At 46.7% G+C, this 22,776-nt stretch overlaps 2 protein-coding genes across 2 annotated transcripts; both read right to left on the minus strand.

The window, feature by feature from the left end:
* Positions 1 to 351: 351 nt before the first annotated feature.
* Positions 352 to 7,128, minus strand: syt19 (synaptotagmin XIX). Its single transcript, XM_029251931.1, has 8 exons — positions 7,043 to 7,128; positions 5,597 to 5,787; positions 4,535 to 4,628; positions 4,056 to 4,119; positions 3,213 to 3,662; positions 2,993 to 3,112; positions 1,717 to 1,828; positions 352 to 836 (listed from the first exon to the last, which is right to left on the minus strand). Exons 2-8 carry the CDS (start codon positions 5,766 to 5,768, stop codon positions 529 to 531), a joined length of 1,320 nt encoding a protein of 439 aa, XP_029107764.1. The 5' UTR covers positions 5,769 to 5,787; positions 7,043 to 7,128; the 3' UTR covers positions 352 to 528.
* A 5,540-nt stretch (positions 7,129 to 12,668) lies between these two features.
* Positions 12,669 to 18,378, minus strand: LOC108942158 (C-factor-like). Its single transcript, XM_018765300.2, has 6 exons — positions 18,000 to 18,378; positions 17,689 to 17,740; positions 17,230 to 17,417; positions 16,228 to 16,386; positions 15,178 to 15,288; positions 12,669 to 14,118 (listed from the first exon to the last, which is right to left on the minus strand). The coding sequence occupies exons 1-6, from the start codon at positions 18,144 to 18,146 to the stop codon at positions 14,005 to 14,007; spliced, it is 771 nt and encodes a 256-aa protein (XP_018620816.2). The 5' UTR covers positions 18,147 to 18,378; the 3' UTR covers positions 12,669 to 14,004.
* Positions 18,379 to 22,776: the final 4,398 nt, after the last annotated feature.

Genomic DNA, 22,776 nt, shown 5'->3' on the forward strand with positions numbered 1-22,776 from the left:
CCCAACTCCACTGGCCGGAACTCAATGTAGTCTGTAAAACTGCTCCCATAAATTTAGAGGGAAAGTATTTAACTGGTAATTCAGGTGTTAAATTTACAACACATAATCCCTTCAAACTGTGTGCTCGGCTGGAGTCGGGGACCCTGTGAGGCCTGCGAGCCTTGATCCGAGCGTGACCCGAGCGTGACCCGAGCACCTGAGTGTGAGCGCTCTCCCCGAACATGCCGCGCATTGGCTGACTGCCCCGATCCCCAATCCCCAATCCCCGCAGCCACACGGACTTTGCGGCACACCGTCCACTTCGAACGGGCTTCACGTTGGCTTCTAGAAGCTTCTCTTTGCTTCGCTGCAGCTCTGAATGGGTCCAAGGCTCTCCGGTATGCTTTGGTGCATATGCAAACATATGCAAACACACGCTCCCACTTTGTTCGGTGGCACCAAGTCGCAGACATGCACTCTGCATGTCGGTACTATGTCGCGTGACGGTGGACACGTCGAAATACACGTCAGCGACACGCCGCCGCCCCCTCAGATGTAAAGCGGGTGCCACCTGGCGACCGTCTGGCGGAGCGATCGCATCATCAGGCGCCAGTGTTCGTCTTCACTACCCCAGGCCTTCCCGAGGGCAGCCTGGCCAACGAGGCGCCTGCTCGACTTCCTGCCCGCCGCCACCTCGTACACGGAGACCGTGACGGCGCACTCCCTGACGGGTTGGTCGGGCAGCGTGAACGTCACGGTCTCGTTGAAGACGGTCACGTCCCACCGCGTCCTCAGCGAGGTGCTCTGGTGCTGGAGCTTGCGCCGGTTGCAGACTACGCAGATCCTGGCATACAGAGCTGTGGGGGTGGCAGGGAGGCGGAGTCAAGACAGACACTTCCTGCCTTTATGTAAATGAGCCCGGCTACTTTGCTCATTTTCAGGTGTCGGTGAATTTCACTCCGGCTCCTGCTACGATGCGTCATCGCTCACTGTAATGCAGCGAAGGAGAAATATAGGGGTGAAGATGCTTCGATGCATATCTGTGCTTTGATAATCCAGCTGTTTGTAATGATTTTATTTTCCATTACAAACAAACACATACATACACACACACAGTCTTAGGCTGCTTGTCCCGAGCGAGCAGGAGCCTAACCCAGCAACACAGGGCATAAGGCTCAAACCCCAGACACACTACAGAGCAGGACCTGGCCAAACCCGCTGCACCACTGCCCTCCATTACAAACATTTTGTTATATTTGCATTTATGTGAGGGGGGGCATGGTGGTGCAGTGGCGCAGTGGGTTGGACCGGGTCCTGCTCTCCGGTGGGTCTGGGTTCGAGTCCCGCTTGGGTTGCCTTGCGATGGACTGGCGTCCCGTCCTGGGTGTGTCCCCTCCCCCTCTGGCCTTACGCCCTGTGTTGTGTGTGTGTGTGTGTGTGTGAGTGAGAGTTCTACCCAACTGGCATCTGATCCATGTATTGAGGCAGTAATTCAGAGAATCTCCACAATAATGTGGAGTTAGAATTTAACTACATTCCAGACTCCACAATTGAGAACATCTTTGTCTCGATCCAGCACTTCAGCCATGTAGACCTAGCAAACAGTCCTTTTATTTACACAGTTAAGCCAAAAAGTATCCGCAGTAACATCTAATCTTCTGACAAACAAACATCACTGCAGACGCTTTTTGAATAACCCTCGTAAAAGCAGACGTCGGAAGGTCTTTTCCGCATTACCTTTGTCATTGGCAACTTGTCGACAAAAAGCCCTGACTTTCAGAAGACCGACTTCGAGCCTCTGCGATATGGGAAGATACCTGAGGGAGAGGAGCACTTTTCCCACCTGGTCCTGCTGACAGAAAGGGAGCAGATCAGACCAAATATTATCGATATACGTACATCTTACATTTATTTATTTAGCAGACACTTTTCTCCAAAGCGACTTCCAACGAACCCTACGTAGTGTTATGAGCCCACACACCTTATTCACCGCGGTGACTTACACTGCTAGATACATTACTTACACTGGGTCACTCACCCATGCATCAGTGGAACAACACACTCTTTGTCACTCACACACTATGGGGGAACATGAACAGCATGTCTTTGGAGTGTGGGAGGAAACCAGAGCACCCAGACGAAACCCACACAGACTCAGGGGAAACACGCAAACTCCACACAGACTGAGCTGGGATCGAACCCACGTCCTCTTGCACCACCCGGGTGCTGCGAGACGGCAGTGCCACCCATACTAACTATACACTAATTTACAATGCTAGGTACACTATAATAACCACAGTCACCAAACTATTTATATAACAGAGCACATGCAGTTTTACAGTCCCTAACTGACCTGAAAAACATCCCTGGACTGTGGGAGGAAACCGACATGATCATGGGGTAAAATGTGCAAACTCCGCGCAGTCCACGCCAGTTTCGATCCCACAGTGCGGGAGCTCTAAGACACCGGCACCCCCCACTGTTCCACCGAAAGCAGGGCTCACGCGGCCGAAGGTTGGACAAGGCCTCGACGCGGCTCTGCTCTCTGGAGGATATTGACCCTGGGTGGTGCACTTCGCTCGTTTGGTCATACAGTAACTACGAACCTCTGTTACCGCGGGACGGCTGACCCAGATACGGAGTAAACGCCGATGAGTCCCATGCTTTGCACATTAGCCACCGTCGTGCACACGACAAACACCTCATTACACTGTATTTACCTGTGCGCAAAGCACACGCCCTGCGAGGACTGCTTATTTATTCTTTTTTTGTTTTTTTTTTTTTAATTAATCGAACTTCCTGGAGGCGGGTGTGGTGGCGCAGCGGGTTTGGCCAGGGGCCTGCTCTCTGGTGGGTCTGGGGTTCGAGCCCCACTTGGGATGCCTTGTGACAGACTGGCGCTGGTGTCTCTTCTCTTACTTAACAGGAGCAGCTGGGGGGGTAACAACACAGGAGGCACTCGGAGCAAACGGATGGCGGTTCCGCACTGACGTTTTGGAGGGGTGCTGCCCACCTTTCTCGGCGCTGCCAAGTCCTCCGTGACCTCCAGGGGGTACGAGATGTCGAGTCCGTCCAGAGGAGCTCTGATCTCCCCTAGAACCCCGTGCCTGGAGTACCTGTCAAAGTCCCGGACCTGCGGATGGACAGCGGGTTGCGTTCAGAGAGCGGGTTCCACAAAAGCGAAGGCCTCGGGGGTGGGGGAGGTCCCAGCGCGATTGCGTGGAGTACCATACCTCCATCCTGACCGTGACGCTTGGCACCTCGTCCTTGGCCAACGTGCACGAGAACTCGTCCCCGAACGCGGGGCTGCTGCAGCCCTTCACCAGGCGGGACCGCCACTCGTGCAGCACGCAGCACGCGGCCTCGTCCGCCGCTCCCTCGCCGTCCTCCTCGCCCGGCACCGCCCGCAGCAGGCGCACGTGCACGAAGGGGTCCACGCTGCAGCTGAAGTCCCGCGTGGGCAGACGCTGCGCCCCCAGCACGGTCACCACCAGCCGGGAACGCAGCTGGTCGTAGAAAAGGGAGAAGCGCAGCGAGCCGCGGATGCGGTCCTCCTCCCCCGAGTCCTCCGCCAGGCCGTCCTCCGCCAGGCCGTCCGCCTCCACGCTGCCCGAGTTCGACGGCAAGGAGCCGGCGGAGAGGCAGCGGCTCAACCTCTGGGTCTCATCCTGCATCCGTCCAACCTACAGAGCGAAGCCTTGGTTACAGACCGTGGGCGACGCATCTACATATCGTTCACATTCGTCGACGCCTTTCCGGAATGTCTACCTGTGACGTTCACCCACGGTGACTTAGAGTGCTTGAGACACTCCTTACAATCGTCATCCATTTGTACAGCACAGCAATGTTTCACACACACACACACACACTGGGCAAGTTAGGGTCACCGTTTCACCCGAAACATTTTTGGACTGCGGGAGGAAACCAGAGCACCCTGAGGAAACCTGTGCGAAGAGGGGGAAAACGCCCGAACTACAGACTGTGCAGAGAAGGTGGAGCCAGGAGACACCAGCACTACCTGCTGCGCCACCGTGTCACCCATCAGCATCACAACGAAGGCCCAATACTGTGTTTACCTCAGTACTAGTAGCACTGCCCGCAGGGATGGGCAGCTTGAATAGAGGGGAAACCGACAACCGGCTAACAGGCAAGAATATAATAAGGACACAGTACGTTTGTGTTTCGGGAATATAGTGTATATACTGTACACACACACACACTCAAATACAAAATTTTTTTCCACTTTCTTTTCTATTGCACATTTATTTTCTCGTCCGCACATGTGCTCGGCACACTCCGTCCCGCAATAAAACCTGCACTCGATCATTTCCACCTTCTTCCTAAAACTGCAGCGCACGGCTCTGCAAACACGAGGCACGTGACTGTTTAGGCAGGTGAGATCCACCCTGGGATCCACCTGAGCTTAACCAAACAAACGCGGGACGGCCGTCGCCTGTCGCCGCCGTGGCTTTGAGGGAACCTCAGCTTCCACGAAACCGCTGCTTTCCCGTGGACCGCGAGGGTCAGGATGCCCGGGGAGCGTGCGGAGAATCACGACAATGATGTCACCTTGAAATCGGGCATCGGAATTTCTTTTCCAACCACCCCCTTGGTCGCGGGTTCGTCTCCGGTGCGCAGGAAGCCGTTCCCTGCGAGATGACCAAGAGCACATGGCTGAGATCAGTTAACAGAGCAAACAGCAGTGTGATGGCAGCAGGCACACGACACACTTAAATACCCCGTTTTCACTCGTGTTTAACATACACTGCTTAATGGTGCAATGACACCCTTTGAGATTACTGCGGGAAGCATATTATCTATAATGATATTTTAACATAAGGGGGTGCCGTGGCGCGGTGGGTTGGCCCACAGTCCTGCTCTCCGGTGGGTCTGCGGTTCGAGTCCCGCTTGGGGTGCCTTGCAATGGACTGGCGTCCCATCCTGGGTGTGTCCCCTCCCCCTCCGGCCTTACGCCTTGTGTTACCGGGTTGGCTCCGGTTCCCCGTGACCCCATATGGGACAAGCGGTTCTGAAAATGTGTGTGTGTGTGTGTGTGTGTGTGTGTGTGTGTGTGTGTGTGTGTGTGTGTGTGTGTGTGTGTGTGTGTGTGATATTTTAACGCCAACGAAGGCGCCCTGAGGACAGTGCAGCGACTCTTGCGTCCCGCTATTGAAGCCCATCCAAAGTTGCGTTTGCAAATGAGCTCCTATCTGACAGCTTAGGGAAAGTGTGTCCGGCGCATATTTGTTTTAATAAGCGCCTGTCCGACGCCCCATTATCTGCATGGCTCCACCCATTTTCAGAAACCGCTTGTGCAATGTAGGGTCGTGGTGGTCCGGAGCCTTTTCCAGAGGCAGCGGGTGCAAAGCGGGGTGCACCCGGGACACCAGTCCATCAAAGGGGAATCGCACACGTGCTTTTATTTCACATACACGCAAAGGGCAATTCTGCGTCAGAGTTTAACGTGAAACTTCTCTGGGAGGAAACCAGAGCGCCCAAAGGAAATCTGCTGGGACATGTAATACTAACACAAATGGAGAAATACACTACAGAACTCAAGAGCATGTGCTGGGGACCTGGATGCCGGAGGTGCCCTCCCCTGGTGCGGAGGACGTACCGATCCCGTGAGGTCGGGTCCGCGTGCAGTAGCGGTGAATCTGCCATCCCAGGATGCCGACGGCCACCAGGAAAAGAAAGACGGACACGCCCAGGATGCTGTACTTGACCTCATCGGAGAAGGGCTGGAAGTCGACCCCAATGGACAACTGTAGGGGGGCGGGGAAGTTCATCCCTTTGCCATGCGAAAGCCTGCGGAATCCAGCACCATGTTATCCAAGTCCACGTACCATGGTAAAGCGAAGCCGTTCAGCAGTCTGGGTTGGCTGACCACTCACGTGGTTTTCACTGTACGAGAGGCTACGGTCTTACGGTCCTAATTTATCATCCCTTTCTGCGCAGGAGACCCACGCAGACATGGGGGGAACGTGCAAACGCCGCACGGACCGAGCTGGATTCGAACCCCGTTCGCAAACCAGAGCGCAGCAGCTGCGAGGCACCAGCGTTACCCCCCCTTCACTACCACCACCGTGAAGCGGTTAAGGAACTGGTTCAAATACCAAGAGAGCTTCTGCTGTGCCCTTAAAGCAGAGTAACTGCAGCGATCTGAATAATTTGAACGTGTAACTAAGTATATAAGTTAAAACGATACGTCTTTATCGAGTCTTTGCAATAAAAACTCGTAGCCTCGGTTCAGCTTCGGCAAGGGTTCAGCAATGGATCCGGAGCAGAGAATTATCTCATGAAGATAAGCAAAACTGGGAAAACGCCACATTATTTTATTTATACACTCAGCAGATAGCCTTTTATCGGAGAAGGTTTTTGCAGCGCAATCAGCACCGGGGGAGCGTTCCGAAACACAGCGCCAAGATCGGCCTGTCGCCGCAACGCAATATCCATAAAAGCCTGATCCGTCAAACAGCTTCCTGAGTACTGAGCTTCTCCGGGGCTCAGACGTGCTCTGCTGTCCGTCGCTTCCTTGTCGAGCGTAGCGGCGGAAACCAGCACTCATTCCACGAGAAGCAGACGTCCAGCTAAGGGAATACCTCCTGTCTCTTGCAAGATAATTTAGAAGAAATCAAACTGATTGGGCTTTGGAAGCGAAGCATCTAGCGCAGTCGCATACCCGCCGCATGAACGATCACTCAGAAGATGCCCATGTTCTCCCCCTGGACATGCGACAGATTGTACTTCATTAGGGATGGCTATTGGATGTAAGAAGAAATCAACGCCCAAGAAACAGTTCATCACTGATGAGCTAGCCTTATTTCCACAACCTTAAGATGTCTTAATTTTTCATAATTTCCCATTAACATGCGCATGCCGGTGCGGGAGCTGAACCGGATCGATAACGCGCTTCGAGCCGAGTCAACTTCGGGCGTTTGCGTTCGCACGTCGGGGACCGAAAACAGAATTCAATTTCCATCCCATTCCCGCCTGCCAACATGCGTCATCGCAGGATCCCAACTCTCGGCGTAAAAATTAAGTCTGGAAACTGAGAACGTACCTGCGATGGGCCTCTACGCCATTCCCCGGACCGCTCGCGTTTGCCGCGGTACACGTACATCCACCTTCTCGCTTTCACGGCCTTCAGCTGTGCGTACCTGGACAAACTAGTCTGAGCGGCTCTGCCTGTCCTCACTCAGGTCCTCCGCGGTTCCCCGTCGCGGCTGGAGGAATAAACACAGCTGCAGCGACGACTCGCTTTCTTAATTATCGGCCGCTCTATTTGCAAAGCCACCGTCACCCGAGCGTTATCGCCGGGCTCGATCCAGATAGCCTCTCGCTGGTGGTTAGCTGCTCTTGGAACAGCGTGTGGGCTGCTGACCACCAGCTGACTTTCTGAATGTTTTAAACAATATAAAATGCATGCAAGATATATTTTACAGTAAAAAATGTGCAGAAATTAACTATACGCAACGACACATGGGGGGTGCTGCGGCGCCCCGGGCTTGGCCCGGGTCCCAGGTTCGAGTCCCGCTTGGGGTGCCTTGTGAGGGAGTGACGTCCCATCTGGCTGGCCACAACCCTGCTTGGGACAAGCGGTTTCAGACAGTGTGTGTGTATGCAACACACACACACACACACACACACACACTAGCTGAAACCGTTTATCCCAAGTTGGGTCGCAGCGAGCCGGAGCATAACCCAGCAACACGGGGAACAAAGCTGGAGGGGGAGGGGACACACCCAGGATGGGACGCCACTCCATCACAAGGCACCCCAAGCGGGACTCGAACCCCAGACCCGCCAGAGAGCGGGATCTGGCCAAGCCTACGACGCCGCCGCACCCCCCCGTGTGGGTGCAACTACACACGTGAAGTATGCTGGTATATACAGTAGTAGGAGACAAATTGACTGTGCTCATGAGTCAGGTGTCTCCATCTAGATCTTTCCATCTGTCAGCGTAAGGTACCGGTGTGTTTCTCTCGGAGACGTACGCCGATCGAAATGAATAAACGTAAAACAAAGGGCGTGGAACCGCTTTAATTAAAGTCATGGCAAGCGCAAGAAATTAAATAGAACCAAGTCAAACACCGCAGACCATCTGACACAGTAGAAGGAACCCACTTCTCAGGCCCTTCAGTCAAGCTGCCTCTTATATATTCCTTGACTGGCCTCTTAAACGGAAGCAGCTGCTCACCCTTTTCTGCGGGATTTGCCATGGCGGACGTTGTGAGGATGGCCCGAGTTCAAACCATCCCCCGGCCGTGGTTTTAACATCCCGGTGCCCTTTTTCAAGAGCAAACCCGGATGAGAATGAAATCTAATCGCGTTCCAGATCGAAAAAGTGCTGCATAGTACAGCTGCTGCTCACGATGAACCACGGTTAACCGTAACGCCGATCGCTAATTTACAACAGTTCAGACCTGCTCCGTACGTGAACGGGTAGGTCGGCGCTCGCTCCGGAGTACGTGCTGTAACCTTACGCTGCTTCACTTTTCAAGCGAGTGCAGCGCGAACAAGCGTGAAACATCCTCTGACGCCTGCGTGATGCTTGTTTCACGGCAATAAATACGGTTCGGAGAACTTTTCAAGCCAGACCGTCTGAACAAATAGAGGCTTCGAGGCCGATTCTGAACGAAAGAAGTCGGCCTGGTTCGTCTCTCACTCAGCCACCAGGCCGCGGAGCGAAAAACACTGTAAATGCCACAAATGAGAACGGTACGCACCTTCTTCACTGCCCTTGCAATGCTTTCACTCATCCTTTAAATCAAAACTCTTTTCTTTTTTCCTGTTTGTATGTTTGATCCAGTCAGTAATGCATTGAATTATGTTGAAATTACATCCTCGAGTGCAAAGAATTGCAAACTTCACGGAACAGAGGAGTCCCCGGGACGGCGCTGTGCATCATTGCTTTGGGCTGTGATTTTGGAGATGGGTTTGGATTTGGCTCGGTTTGTGTGTTTTCTGATATTTCTGTCCATGGTTGTGTGGGTTTCCTTCCCAGTGGGGGGGGGGGCATATTTCAGGTAAATCGGTGACTCTGAATTAGAATCGGTGTGCGGATGGATGCGTATCTGTGCATTTGCTCTTTGATGGAATGGCATCCCATCCAGGGTGTTCCCTACCTTGTGCCCTGTGCATCTGGGATAGGCTCTGGACCACCATGGTCTTGCATGAACAAGCAGTGAATGAAAATGTGAGGAAAAAAAAAAAAAAATTGGATAAATTTTACTTGGAAAGTTGGTGCATGCTTAGGTAAAATGTTCATCTGCTCTATAAACAGCAGCACTTTCATCAGATGGCGTTAGAGCGTTAAAGGATCCGGAACACACCCCAAAACGCCACAATCCGGATGTGTGTTATATTTCCATTTACGTGTATTCATTTAGCAGACGCTTTTCTCCAAAGCGACGTACATCTCATAGAAAACACAATTATTTGTCGTTTTTCAGACAGGGTTATAGACAGAAACATGGAATAGAGTAACTTCTTAATTCATGCATCCCACCGGGAGCAGAAGTCCGCACCTCGTCTTCGTCGTACCCCCAAATGACAGCCCGTAAAAGTTTAATAATGCCCATGTCCCTATGTATATTTTTCATATACTCTTATTTAATCTTTTTCTTAACTTCAAGCTATGTCAAAATAAAAACTAATCTAATATGACGGCATAAGCATTTATTGCTCACTGGTTACTGATTCACCTCATAAGTATTTGTTACATTTTTCATTTTGTTATTGATCGCCAGCAGCCAGGATCAACAGGCATTGTTGAGTTAAGGAGCTCACATGTCCTCGCTTCGCTTGGGGGCTGTTTACTGCCTTCTGTCAACACGACAGGCAAACGCAGGTTGCTCCACTTCGAAGAGAAATTTTCTTAAATGTGTAAGCGAAGAAAGTGCCATTGAAAATAAGACGTCTTCGGAAACGCATGACTCAACCGTCGGCAACACGATGGACCTGGCGCACTGTATCGTTCACGGGTCACATCTTACCATTGCTGTCATGAAACATACACTAGATGGCAATAGGACTCATCCAATACATTTTTCCAGCCGGCGACTGATGAGATTCGCGGTTCTCTGGATCTGACTTTGGAGCGCAGGCTCTCAGAAGGTGTCATCGGACCAATTTGCAGAAGACGTTTGGACGCCCGGGTGGCGTATTAAATGGGATTTCGACGAAACTTTTAAGTAACTGTCAGTCCTGACGGCTCTTCGGAACAACGGCGACGCTGATCACGGTCAGCATGGATGCCGATCAAGCTCATCGTCTTCAAACACCCGCAGCACGTTTTCATAAATGAAAAGCCGTTCAGTGAGACATTTACAAGTCTCCGTGTTATATTTACTTCACCAGCTTCTGAAGAAACAACAAACGGGAGAGCTTGGAAGAATGATCATTATAGGATATTTGTGGCGTAGGGTCTCAGAGGGACTTTGAGGACCCCTATGAATTTTTGTCTCTGTGCACATCCCCGCAGAATGCACTGCTTTCTTCACAGACAGCCATCTGTCCTAACCTGGCAAGAAGAAAATAGCATGGTGGGGCTGCCTTTCTTCTGCGTTAGGCCTCCTCTGTCCCATCCCGCCACATCCCTTTTTTTCTTTGTACCTCCTTCTCCTTTGTTTGTGACTTACAGGACCCAGTCTCTTTCAGTCTCCTTTCAGTCTCCTGCGTCCATTCCCCTAAACCCCCCCCCGAGATGAATGGAGTCCACGCCTGAGCATCCTAGCCTATCATTTGTTAGGATCACCAAGGTTTTTGTGGTCATGGGAGCTTTTCCAGACTCACATCTGGGGTCTCTATAGCCCCCGGCTTGTCCCTCACTCCATTATTCACTTCCGCACCTCCATATGGCTCCTGTCCCTCGGTAGTCTGGACTTTTATTGCCTGCTTTGGACGAGCTCGCTGGCTTGGTCTTCTTACTATAAATAACTGGTCATCACACAGTCATCCAATAGACGGCTCGTTTTTACCATTTAATCATGAAATAGCCCAGCTGAGTTTCTTGCAACGTCTTTTTATGAGCACTGAATAGATTCTTCTTAATTTTGAACTACGAGTCCTGCCATTATCCAGGAGAGAGCCAGTTTTTATTGATTCTTCCCACTGCACAAGCCATAATGCCGGCCTGATAAAGACATCTGCAGGCTGGGACCTCGGAGGACTAGTGTGTAAATAAGCTTGTGTGATTGCAGATGTGCTCTAGCGGAGAACGCCGTCCCAGACGCATGGAGTGGGTTGGAGCGAATTTCCACTGCACCCCGGCGGTGCCGTTCAGGAAACCCTCCTTCATTATGCCTTTCGTAGGCATAGAACACAAGGCCTGCTGGGCTTTCAGGTGTTAATCTAAGGTAACGCAAATGGGGCGGACCACCGCGTCATTAATTTCTACTGCGTCAGGGCTAATAGCCGCGATGGGTGGGTGCTTTACAGCTCCGGATCGTGACGTCATTACAACCGCTCAAGCGAAGACGTTGTACGTGGTCCCGAGCGGCATCTGATTCCTCGCTGCCACCGCACCCAGTTGCTGCGTTCGGTGATGAATCAGGGCTAACAGGTGCAGGGGAATGTATCAGAAAGTGCTAATGAAACTGACGAGCGTCACGCCATTTCACAGCCAAACGGGCCTTTCGGAGAACACCCGCAACTGGCAATTTTCAGCTCTCCTGCGTTGGTGCTATGGCGCCACTGGGACTTTTTCATGCCGTGTATGCATCCTGCACAAATTTCTGGCTCTCCACTTATCTCTCGTGCCAAGCATGGCGTCATACCACAAAACTGTTGAGGGACGGACCCAAGTGCCAAAACCACATAATGTGAAGACGTTTCGTGGTCTTTCCTGTCCACTTGTTTCATTGGACACTCCTCTGAAGTGACTTACTCTGTTTGGGTTTGTAAAGGACTTGCAATGATTTACACGTTTATTCCGTAGGGTAATATTTTCCGCATCATGTCAGGGTAAGTACCTCGATCAAAGGTTTTAGAGCAGGAAACACAAATGCAAATTCAAACCTGGATGTTCCGACTGCAAGGCGAGACTTAACTGCTACAGCACCCACTGGCCCTTCATAACACGGTGCATTACCATATCCAAAAGGAAAGCTTTGCTTTTCTCCTACAGGGATTTTTCACACTGTGAAAGTCTTCCGTGGGCTAAAACCAACATGCATTGAAAGCCGCCCCACCAAGCCACACCCTCTTCTGATTTTCAGTTGTCTGGTATACACAGGGCACGTAACCATGCGAAGGAGTAAAATTGTTCATACAGTTGTACATTCTGAGAATAGCTCTTTGTGCCTCCATCTGTTTGTTCAGTACAGCACAGGCTTCCATAAGCCTCCTCAGTCTTGAGAACCCAGGGGGCATCTGTAGACAGCATGCTGAAGATTTATCATTCCTAACAAATTCAAGTACAAATATGCAGTGTGACTAAGTCTTAAGCAAACTGGAACTGAAGGTTCTGAACACGACAGAAAATGAAGAAGATATACGCATCTGTTAAATATAGTATCTGCTGAATGCAGGACCATGGCAGTGCGGAGTCTATCCTGGAAGCGTAGGGCAGGACGCAGGGTACACTCTGTACAGGACACCAGCTCTTCACCAGGCATGGAGACAATATATCAACTCAGTATCAAATATAATTAAAATATTCTTTATTCAGCTCATTCTTGGCCAAGGCAACTTATAAGATTATAAATAAGTAATTTGATTAACCTTCAGTTCTCATCATAGTGATATCATTGGTGTAACAACAAATGAGCATCCCTTTATGGGTCCATGCTAAAATTTTTTTCATGTGTGCTTTGGCTGTACTCCAGTTAAAACCTCATGAAATTGCAACCCTTACTTTCCATTTCGTTCATCAGAACTACAGAAAATTTAATTCTAGCCCACCACTGAAAACTTTTTTTCATCTGTGAGGATTACTTTTTGTATTTACCAGTCTATGTATAATTAGCATTTGCTATCTCACCCTGTCCCATATCCTGGCGGTAATGAGCCCATCTGCACAATCAAATACTCTGATTAAGTAAAGTTTGCATGTAATTAGGACCCAATCAATCAAATCCAGGCAATTATTTCATAGTCACAGGGCAGTATTCGGGCTGATAAAATGTGTTGATGGTTCACACATTTGGTTCTAAAATCTTCATCACACGCGATTACTTTATTCCCTTTTACAGCTTCTGGTGTCTGATTTGTTTACTTAGAAGACAAGTGTGATACACACACCTAAATTATAGTCAGGAGCAGCATGTTATACTAAAGTGTATATTGTATTAGGCTCTTTATTTTGCATTAGCTACAGGGTGAAGTTTGATCAGATCACTGATGACAACTTCCTATTATCAAGTCTATAATAAACCCCTTTCTCTTTTCTCTTGTCCTGACTCCCAATCCCCCTGCTCACCTCAGCATGAAGTTCCTGCTCTTTTGATAAAGTGACCACCCAGTGTCCCTTCCCCTCTTTCATCATGCAGTTCAACTTTTCCTCAACTCACAGCAGAGATCTGAGCGTCTCACCTCTGAAAGAAACACCCAGAGAACATGCCATTCCAAGTGCTGGAACTATATTTCAAATATATCACCTGTACTTATATAATTCCTCTCTGTTCTTGTCATTGGAAGCAGGAAAAGTCAACTAATCAAAAGGAGCATGTCATGCAGAAATGTTAACAGGCAACAAACTGGTCAACCATACAAAATGTCTTTTTTAATTCCTATTATTAGTCATACAAGTCACCTCTCTGTTTTTAATCCCATGAAGTTTAACTGAAGTTGCATAATTAAAGATGGATTTTAAAACCCTTTGCTGTGAGACTCCACTGTTCTGGACTGAGACTAAGAAAGGGATGAACAGCCAGAAATGTCATTTCTTAAGTTACATGAGACAAATTGTCACCGAAATTAAATTTCAAATGGATCTCTATAAATCTCAGAACAGTACAATAATGGCAAACTAAAAAATATATACTACATTAACTAAATCTATACATGGGCCTTAAATCCAGATCACCAGGGAAGGGGCTCCCCGGTGTAGTGCAGAAATCCCCCATGATTCTTTTCGTTAAGCCCACCAATCACGTTCAGCAGAGATGAGATGCTCTCCTCGGGACTCAGGGGGGCCTGGAACATATATTTACATTTGTCCATGTAACAGATGCATTTCTCCAAAACAACATACAATTCGGCATATACACAAGTGAATTTCACCATAGACAGAGAGCCGTAGATACAAATATGCAATTAGAGAAGTTGCCCAAAGAGCTGAGAGTCATCTGAGAAATACCAACATCGTCATGACAAATCATGTAATGCAAAATTTATGAAGCTTCTAGGAGATCAACAAAGCATTTGGATAGTTACACACAATATAAAAAAAAACTGCAGGTGGAGATGTGTTGTGGTGAAGAACTATGCATTCTCATGTTCAGGATTTAACACCGGGCCGGGATTCACAGCTCGGGCCCTTTGAAAGCCGTAGGATGTGCTGGACTGTGCTCCATCTTAATTTTTAATTGCTATACTGAAGTAGCTACCTGGATAGCATGTCCCCTCACCTGTGTTTCAGATATCAACCATCTAATTATAATCTATTGTATGCCAGAAGCTGGCTTTGAACAGTTACTCACTGTCCCCTTCCAAAAGGCAAAGGAAGTGGTGATAAATGTATTTTTACTATTTCATCAAAGTGCTGTATTAAACTGTAACTCATTAAGATCAAAAAACCCAATTTAACTGTCTTGCTCAGACTGTATGCTTGCAGAGGGCAACAGGGTAAAACTTTGCTAAAGTTAAGCCAACGGAAAACATTGGTCTGAAGGCACTTAAAAAGCAAGCTGGCGCACGATCAGGGAGCACTTTGTAAAGAGTTGTCTCCAGTGAGTTCAGTCTATTTTAAACAGCTATTACAACGTCTACATGTGGGCGTTTGTGAAAAGGCTTAATTTGAGAATAATGCAGACTTTATTGGGTTTTTTTTTTTCCTTGCGAGTTGTGCTCAGGTGAGGATTTAACACCCACTATACTGGTATGAAAATGATGAAATGCAGTAGCAGAAACAGGAGAACCCTCTTCATGGATCTATGTGACCCTCCCATCTCAGTGCTGAAAACATATCACCTTTCCACACAACACACCAGGGGAGCACGTCAATCGGGAGTCTGCAAAGGACCTCCCTCATACCTCGGGTCCCCCCATGTCAGTGCGCACCCAGCCAGGGTGCACAGCCACACAGAGGATCCCGTCTGCTTCCAGGTCCACCGCCAAGCACCGGGTCACCATGTTCAACGCAGACTGCAGCATGAGAAGTGGACAGAATAAGGGCTACTGCTTTAGCAACAGAAATTTACCACTCCAAGTCACATGACACAATGCATATATGGGAGCATAGTGTTGACAGTTTAAAGGTTGTCAAATGAAATCCCCACTCTTGCTGTTGTAACAAAATAGTTGCTCTGAATTGATACACTAAGCATACCCTGCAGTATAAATGGGTAAATCATTGTACAGCCGATTATCTAATGCTTCTGAGTCGCTTTGGAAAAAAGATTTGGATAAATGAAAGTTAATAAAGACTTTGAGCCATGTCAGTGCAACAACATAAGCCCCTTTATGTTATCTCTGAAATACTCAAGACTGATCAGACCTAAATTAATGGGAGGTTTGTCTTTTGGGCAGTTTATCGTTTTTTTTTGCCAGTTTGAATCCCATTCATGCTGCAGTTCCTTCATCAAGGTACTTACTATGAATTGACACAACAAGAAGAGCATTCTGTATAAAAGAGTAAATCATTGTAATCTGGCTCATTTAACTTTGTAAGTCACTCTTTTACATGTTAGATAGAGGTTATAACAATAACAATAATAATATGAACAACGGGGATCCTTGTAGAGTGACTGATATTCTGTTCTGCTGCTCTGCAGATCCTTTGGTCCAACAGTCAAATTTTATTTAATCTCATTTATCCAGCATAATATAACTACCAGGTTTAGTTGATGCTGCTCCAGCTTTCAAATCAGACTGCATTAAAGCAGTTCGAGCAACATGGCCTCAAACCATGGCCTTATGAACAAGTTCTAGAAGCAAGTGCAGGGTAAGCCATTCAGGTACAGGGACGTACTAAACTTGTAGTGACGTTTCCTGTGGTCTAGTGGGAGTTGCGTTCCTTTATAAAGCATGTCATAGCCGTGCCCTTAAACAGCTACAGTTAGCGGTGGCTGCTATGCCACGCACCTTGGAGGTCCTGTAGGGATACCATTTGAAGGTGCTTCTGCGGTCACCCCAGTAGAGCTCAATGGAGCCCAGGAGCGAGGTCATGTTGATGACTGCTGCCCTGTGGATGCCCATCCCAGTGCCCCTTGTTGCTGCCCGCTTCAGCAGAGGCAGAAAGGCCTGTTGGACAGAAACGCTGGTTAACCACTGCATCTCTTTCAATATTCCAGCTTCCGACTGAAAGAAAATCAAGTATTCAGTTTACAGCATAACAGGCGATCTTTTAATGACACCTGTTCTTAACAAGACCTTTAAGATACACTGCATGCAGCTTAATAAATTACACAACACTTAAAAGCAACAGAGTACCTGTATATTAAAACATTACAGGAGTGGTACACTGACACAGTGCGTAGTGCTGGTGCTTCTCATGTCCAGGGCTATGGGTTCAAATCTAGCTCAGTTTGAATGCCCTTCATGTTTGTGTGAATTTCCTCTGGGTCCTCTGGTTTCCTTCTACAGTCAAATGACATGTGTTTCAGGTGGACCAGTGATTTAAATTGCTCGTAGAGTGTGAGAGTCTGAGTGAATGAGTGTGTGAGAGTGGGTGCACCCTGCCTCATGCCCTTTTTTTCTGGGACACACTCTGGACTATCATGACCCTGTGCTGGACAAGCAGTTAATGCAGAATATAAGAAGGAACACATCAGTACATGAGTAATATAAAACCGCATATTACATAACATAGGTGTTAATTTTGGGGACAGGTGGCAGCGTAGTATTTACAGCTGCTGCCTTTGGATCCAAAGATTGCAAGTTTGAATCCCACCTCCAGTTTTAGTACCCTTGAGCAAGGTACTTACTTTGAATTGCTCCAGTAAAATTACCTAGCTGTTTAAACCGGTAACAATAAATAATTGTGGGTAGCTTACTATTCTAAGTCGCTTTGGAGAAAAGCATCCGCTAAATGAATAAAATTAACAGTTAATTTCTTGATGGGTGTGCAGTGCTCTGAGATGGTACCTTGGTAACCATCAGAGGGGCCACAGTGTTGGTCTGGAAATTCCGCATCATCTTCTCAGCAGTGACTGTATCCAGGTTGGCGTCCACATTGATCCCGGCGTTGTTGATGAGACAGGCGAGGCCTTCCTCTTCGAGGAGTGCCTCCACCTCCTTGGCAGCTCCATCAATGCTGTCCTGGTCCACCACATCTGGCCAGAAACCCACCACACAACACAACGCAAGGTTTCCTCACCACCCGTGCGCTGAGAAATACACACATTCACATATTTGTTTATTCTGAGTTATTTGGAGAAAACCCTCTGAAAATGCATAAATGCAAATATTATGTAAATATGAACCAATCACTGAAAGAAGCAAAAAAAAAAAAAAAAGCTATCAATCATAGAAGGAGGAGTAATAAATAAAAACCCACTTAAACTGACTAAAGGGCAACGGGACAGGGGCTAAAATAAATCTTACCGAGCTTCAGAATGTGAATATTTGAATGTTTTTCTGCCAAACTCTGTAATTCCTACAAGATTACAAACAGAAACAGCAGTGACGTGACTAAGTGCTTCACACCAAGACACCGCCTGTTTGAGTCTTAAATAAACAGTTCTTACTAAAACCATTGAAATATACACGACAATAGGAAGCAGAAATTACGCGTATACTTATAACGAGAACACTACAGACAGTACCGCACATTTTAAAAATTAAAAACAGCTCTTTCATGCACAAAAGCGAGCGGTGGTCGCGTGCGCGTCACCCAAAGACGCGCGAATCGTCACCTTGGCGCCGGCAGGGTCCCGTACGGCCGCGATCACCGCGCACGGGGAGGCGCTTCCGGCCGCGAGGCTGCGCACGAGCTGCAGACCGAGGCCGCGGCTGGCTCCGGTCACCAGCACCGAGCGGCAGTTCGCGAACGCGGCGCTCATCTCAGAACGAAGCGGGAGGTGTGCGGGGGGCGTCGTGGAAATTAGCGTTTCTTAAATAATTTTCTGCAGACTCCCTTCCAGTTCAAATTGCTCCGGTTAAACAGGCCCAGTGTTCCCGCGACTTGCCCCTGAAGCCACGTAGAAAACTGATGAGTGAACTAAACAAAAGCCCGACACCTGAGGTCCAGGCTGAACCGGTTTCTTACGTCTTCAATATGGCGCCTCTCCGGCGCGAGGGAGACAGGCGGCGGGGGCGATGGCGGGAAGAGCTGCTCGCCTCAGCAAAACGCCTCAGCCCTGTCAAAACTCCACCGGTAGAAAGAGTAAAATATCACAAGCCGTACCATCAGTAGACCACTTAACATTTATAAAATAGGCTATCCGGTCCAAATCTGATGGTGCAGCACTGCAGGATGAATCCTTACTCCTGGTTTTGAAATTCTGATGCAACAACATGTTGAAACTAAATATTTCATGATTTTAACGAAGAAAACTTAATTTTGGCACTCATGTTTTATTTACATTCTTATTATTGTTATTAGTATTTGCTCATCAGTCAGTCCTAACCTAAGCTTCTTAAATTATTTCGTCTATTTATACTGTCTGTAGGTATTTTACTGTGGTAATTCGAAGTGACTTGTGGAAAGTATTGAAGTAAAGGGGTGAAGGGGTTGAATTTATAACTTTCTGGTCACAAATTTACTTTATCTGCTGTGAAAACTTACTGCTAGATTTAGTTTGCTCATTAAAGGTGCCGATCATATTTGTATTGCTTCACTGTCTCAATAGTTTTATTCTTTTGCTAACACTTTTACACTAACCTTTATAATATTTAGTGCATAGATTTGTCTCAAGGTGATTTATGATGTTAATTTTTACAGGGATTTACCCTTTTGTTCTGCATATTCTTACTGTATCATTTCAGGGTAAGTACTTTGGTATGGGAGTTGGGATTGTGGATTTGAACCAGTGACCTTCAGGCTGCAAGCCAGGATACTATCTTCTGCTGCTGTTGCTTTATCCAAAGCAAGTTAGCGAACTTGGACAATCATACAACTGGGATTTTACTTTTACTATAGTCATCCAAGATACCTTATTCAAGTTATCTACAACACTCATAGTGCATGGTACACCATCCAACAGCTTTCAGGTCATAGGTCCATGTTTTTTTGGAGATAACCTCCAGAGAAATGTCATAGTTCATGGTGACCTCTGGAGAAAAAAGTAGCTTCTGTTTCTGTTATCGGTAAGACTAGCCAAGGTTTCTCCATTGTCCTTTGAGCAATGGGGATAAATTTGACCGTGGACCTTTTTAGCTGGGGAGTGATATGAGCGTGTGAAAGATGGATGGATGTATTGTCTTTCAAACCATGTTAAAGCAAAGTCAATTGCAAGGATTTCCAAGGTTGCGTTGAGGGAGCAACAGGAAAGTAAACTAATAGTACAAGCGAGGCATTTTTGGGTACGGTTTCAGCTTCAAGTACTTAAGCAACAAATGTTTTATTTGGCTTTGTTGCAGAAAAACTAATGTCAGCACAACTATAGCTCATACATAAAATATGAACTTCAAAGTATCATTTCAGAGAGTTGCTGGTGTAAGTTCTTAGCTGTTGTACCCTTGAGAAAGGTGCTTGAATTGATTTAGATTTAGTGGCTGTAAGTGTTGGCTGAGCAACTAATTCATAATTTTATCATATATTCATATTAAAGTTTTTATTTTCATTCATGTTACATATTTTAATGGATTTTTCAGTACTATGTGTATGCGTTTAATGTTTGAAAGCGTATATGTGTGGTTTTTAACTGGAGTCTACAATTCCAGTATTTGGCAATACACAAACAATTGTTACAATGATTTGTGAAAACATGCTCTTTTGTCATATGACAGGCTCATTATTCAATACAAAAGCATTTTTTCACTCATTCCATTCCAGAGCTATTGATGAAGACACAACAATTCATACAATCAACCTCGCATAAGCGATTCCCAGCAACACGGCTTCTGTCCCTAGTTATCAGTTCAGAGCAATGACTCATCAGAAAAAAAAAATCAGTCATTTTCCCATTTATACAAGTAGGTAATTTTTACTTCAGCAATTCATGTTCAGTACCTTCCTCAAGGATATCTCAGCAGCAGGTTGGATTCAGACTTATGCTCTTTGAGTGCTAGGTGTTGGATCTAATCAGTACTCTACCTTCTGCCCCTAAATGTGGAAACAGTTGTGGGAACACTGAAGAAAATTACAGAACACAATAAACTATGTACAGAACCTTAATTAGGCTTAGTGCTAAGTAATACATTATAACTGCTTCCTATTCCTCTCACATTATCAGTTGCAACCAAACATAACTATCAATTACTAGTACTGAAACAGCAATTCAGTGCAGTTATAATTATTAATCTTATTTAGCTGCTGCTTTTCTCCGAATTGTCCAAGCCAGGGTGTACTCCCCTCTGCCTTGTACTCAGGGATTTCAGGTTGGGCTCCGGACCGCCACGATCCTGACCAGGACAAGCAATTAATGGAAACAGATGGATTTTCTCCAAAGTGGCGTGTAACATTAAGCTACATAAAGTTTTTACCCATTTACACAGCAGGGCACTTTTTACTGGAGCAATTCAGGATAAGTACCTTGCTCAGCAGTGTTACAGGAGAGTATCAAACATTAATTTGCATTTATTTGGCCGATGCTGCTCTCCAATGCAGCTTACAGTCTTTTTCCTATTCATGCAGATGGGTATTTTTTGATCTATATTCTGATCTGAAAGTAAGCCTATGCAGGCATATACTAACATAAGAAAATAGCATTGCATTACACATATTCTGTCTCCTTCACATGCAAAAGTAGAGTCTTTCTTTTTCCCCCTGCATTTATTAATATACCAGCAATAATTTGTCAGTTAATTTGCAAATGCTAATGTTCATGTCACATGAGCTTTTAATTGTTTTACATTCAAGTTAAGGTGAGTTATCCACATCTGACTTACTTGATCCACAAAGAGGTTAAAAGATGCTTTTTTGAGGCGTGTCATATCCTTCAATATTACTGAAAGGTTGTGCTCCTGGGTCTCCCAGCGGTCCTGGCAGGAACCTCCTTTCTACCCCACCTGCTGACTGCTACTGTGTCGATTTTCTGGTTGCCATGGCAACTTCAGCATCAGTTCCTTATCACTCTGCTACACCAGTTCTTACCTCAGCATCTGCCAGTGCATTCATACCAGCGGAGGGGCTGACCATTGCCACATGAGCAAGCAAATGGGTCAGAGTAGAGGTTTGAAATCTAAAAACTTGTTTTAATATGGAAAAAAAAGATTTAGATGCCAGGGTTTTTCTTAATCTTTGAAAAATTATTATTATCCAGGAAAAAAAGCACCTTTTAATTCATTAGTGGCAGAATTACATGGCCATTATTCTTGCCTATTTGTTATGGGGAGTAATATATAGTAGGGCCTGAAAATGGTGTGTTGGTTCATTAAATGTTGTTGGTCTTTCAGAAGCTTTTAATGTGGGCCCAGTGTCTTTATGAGTAATGTTTGCTGAAGGTGTTGTTTCTCCTCTGAAAGTAATTTCTCTGGCCTCAGTGTCAGCTCTGTGACGCTGTGAACAAATTAACATGAGTAAAACAATAATTGTGAATGTAAGTCAGCAGAAGCCAAATTCCCTTTGTTTTGACAATTCAATTAACATTTAAGCATGTCTGGATTTGTTTTAATCATCCTCTGTGAAAGGAAAAATCCTTTTGGAAGTTATCATTTTTTCCTTCATACAGTTTTGTATCACAATTTGGATTATGGCATGAATCAGTCTCTGAAGCTGCCAAATGGATTTTTTCTGTGAAGTTGATGGGTTGATGTAGAAACATCAATTTACTTCCGTCTCAGATGCCATAAACCAAAGTTATCAAGAAGCATGGGCATACTTTACACATAATAGACTCTCTAGCTTTGTATTAACACCTATTAATTGAATGACGTGATACAATATTGATTCAGACTCTGGCAATTGCTTTGATAAGATTATTATAGTTTGACCTGATAAGGGACCTATTGGTGAACTGTGGCGCATTGTTTGACTTGTGTTGCCGTATAGTTTCATCAAAATGAACATGGAATAAGGAGGGAAAAGTCTATGGGATATTTCTTTACTCACATGTGTTATGTGTTGCTGTATATCTGGGTTTCAGTCACATTTAGGAGAGCAGTAGCTTTGTCAATGGCAGTCTTTATCAGCAGGGATGAGGTTTGCTTACGTCACTCTTTGTGAAGCTCATAGCAATATCAACATGATTTGACTGCTGGGTCGGTGTGATGTGGACTGTGTATGAGATATGTGTTGATCTGTGCCAAGCCCCCTTCATCTGGTCACAAGTCGTCCCTCCTCAGTGCCTCCCATGGTGCATGTGTGTTGGCATAATGGTTGCAGCCTGAGAGCAGCCTTAGTCTGCAAAGTGGCTGGGTGCTGGTTACCTCTATTGTTGCATCTTTCAGAACATGCACATTACTGCTAACACAAGGTTTAATTAACAGGTCCACAAGGTTGTTAGCTGGGTTTGATATGAGTTGAGGAAACACTGACATAGATGACATTGATAGGACTTACAAATGTCTCCTAAAAGCTCGAGCAGATTT

Source organism: Scleropages formosus, chromosome 5 (assembly GCF_900964775.1).
Source record: "Scleropages formosus chromosome 5, fSclFor1.1, whole genome shotgun sequence".
Classification (NCBI taxonomy): Eukaryota; Metazoa; Chordata; class Actinopteri; order Osteoglossiformes; family Osteoglossidae; genus Scleropages; species Scleropages formosus.

What these genes read in the sequence shown, in the direction of transcription:
- syt19 (XM_029251931.1), bottom strand. Translation starts at nt 5,768, where the DNA reads ATGAACTTCCCCGCCCCCCTACAGTTGTCCATTGGGGTCGACTTCCAG. An exon ending in GACCCGACCTCACGGGATCG is followed by an intron (nt 4,629 to 5,596) that starts GTACGTCCTCCG and finishes GTCATCTCGCAG; the next exon opens with GGAACGGCTTCCTGCGCACC. An exon ending in GCAGTGCTACTAGTACTGAG is followed by an intron (nt 3,663 to 4,055) that starts GTAAACACAGTA and finishes TTCGCTCTGTAG; the next exon opens with GTTGGACGGATGCAGGATGA.
- LOC108942158 (XM_018765300.2), bottom strand. Translation starts at nt 18,146, where the DNA reads ATGAGCGCCGCGTTCGCGAACTGCCGCTCGGTGCTGGTGACCGGAGCC. An exon ending in TATTCACATTCTGAAGCTCG is followed by an intron (nt 17,418 to 17,688) that starts GTAAGATTTATT and finishes GTTTCTGGCCAG; the next exon opens with ATGTGGTGGACCAGGACAGC. An exon ending in CTGACATGGGGGGACCCGAG is followed by an intron (nt 14,119 to 15,177) that starts GTATGAGGGAGG and finishes TATATGTTCCAG; the next exon opens with GCCCCCCTGAGTCCCGAGGA.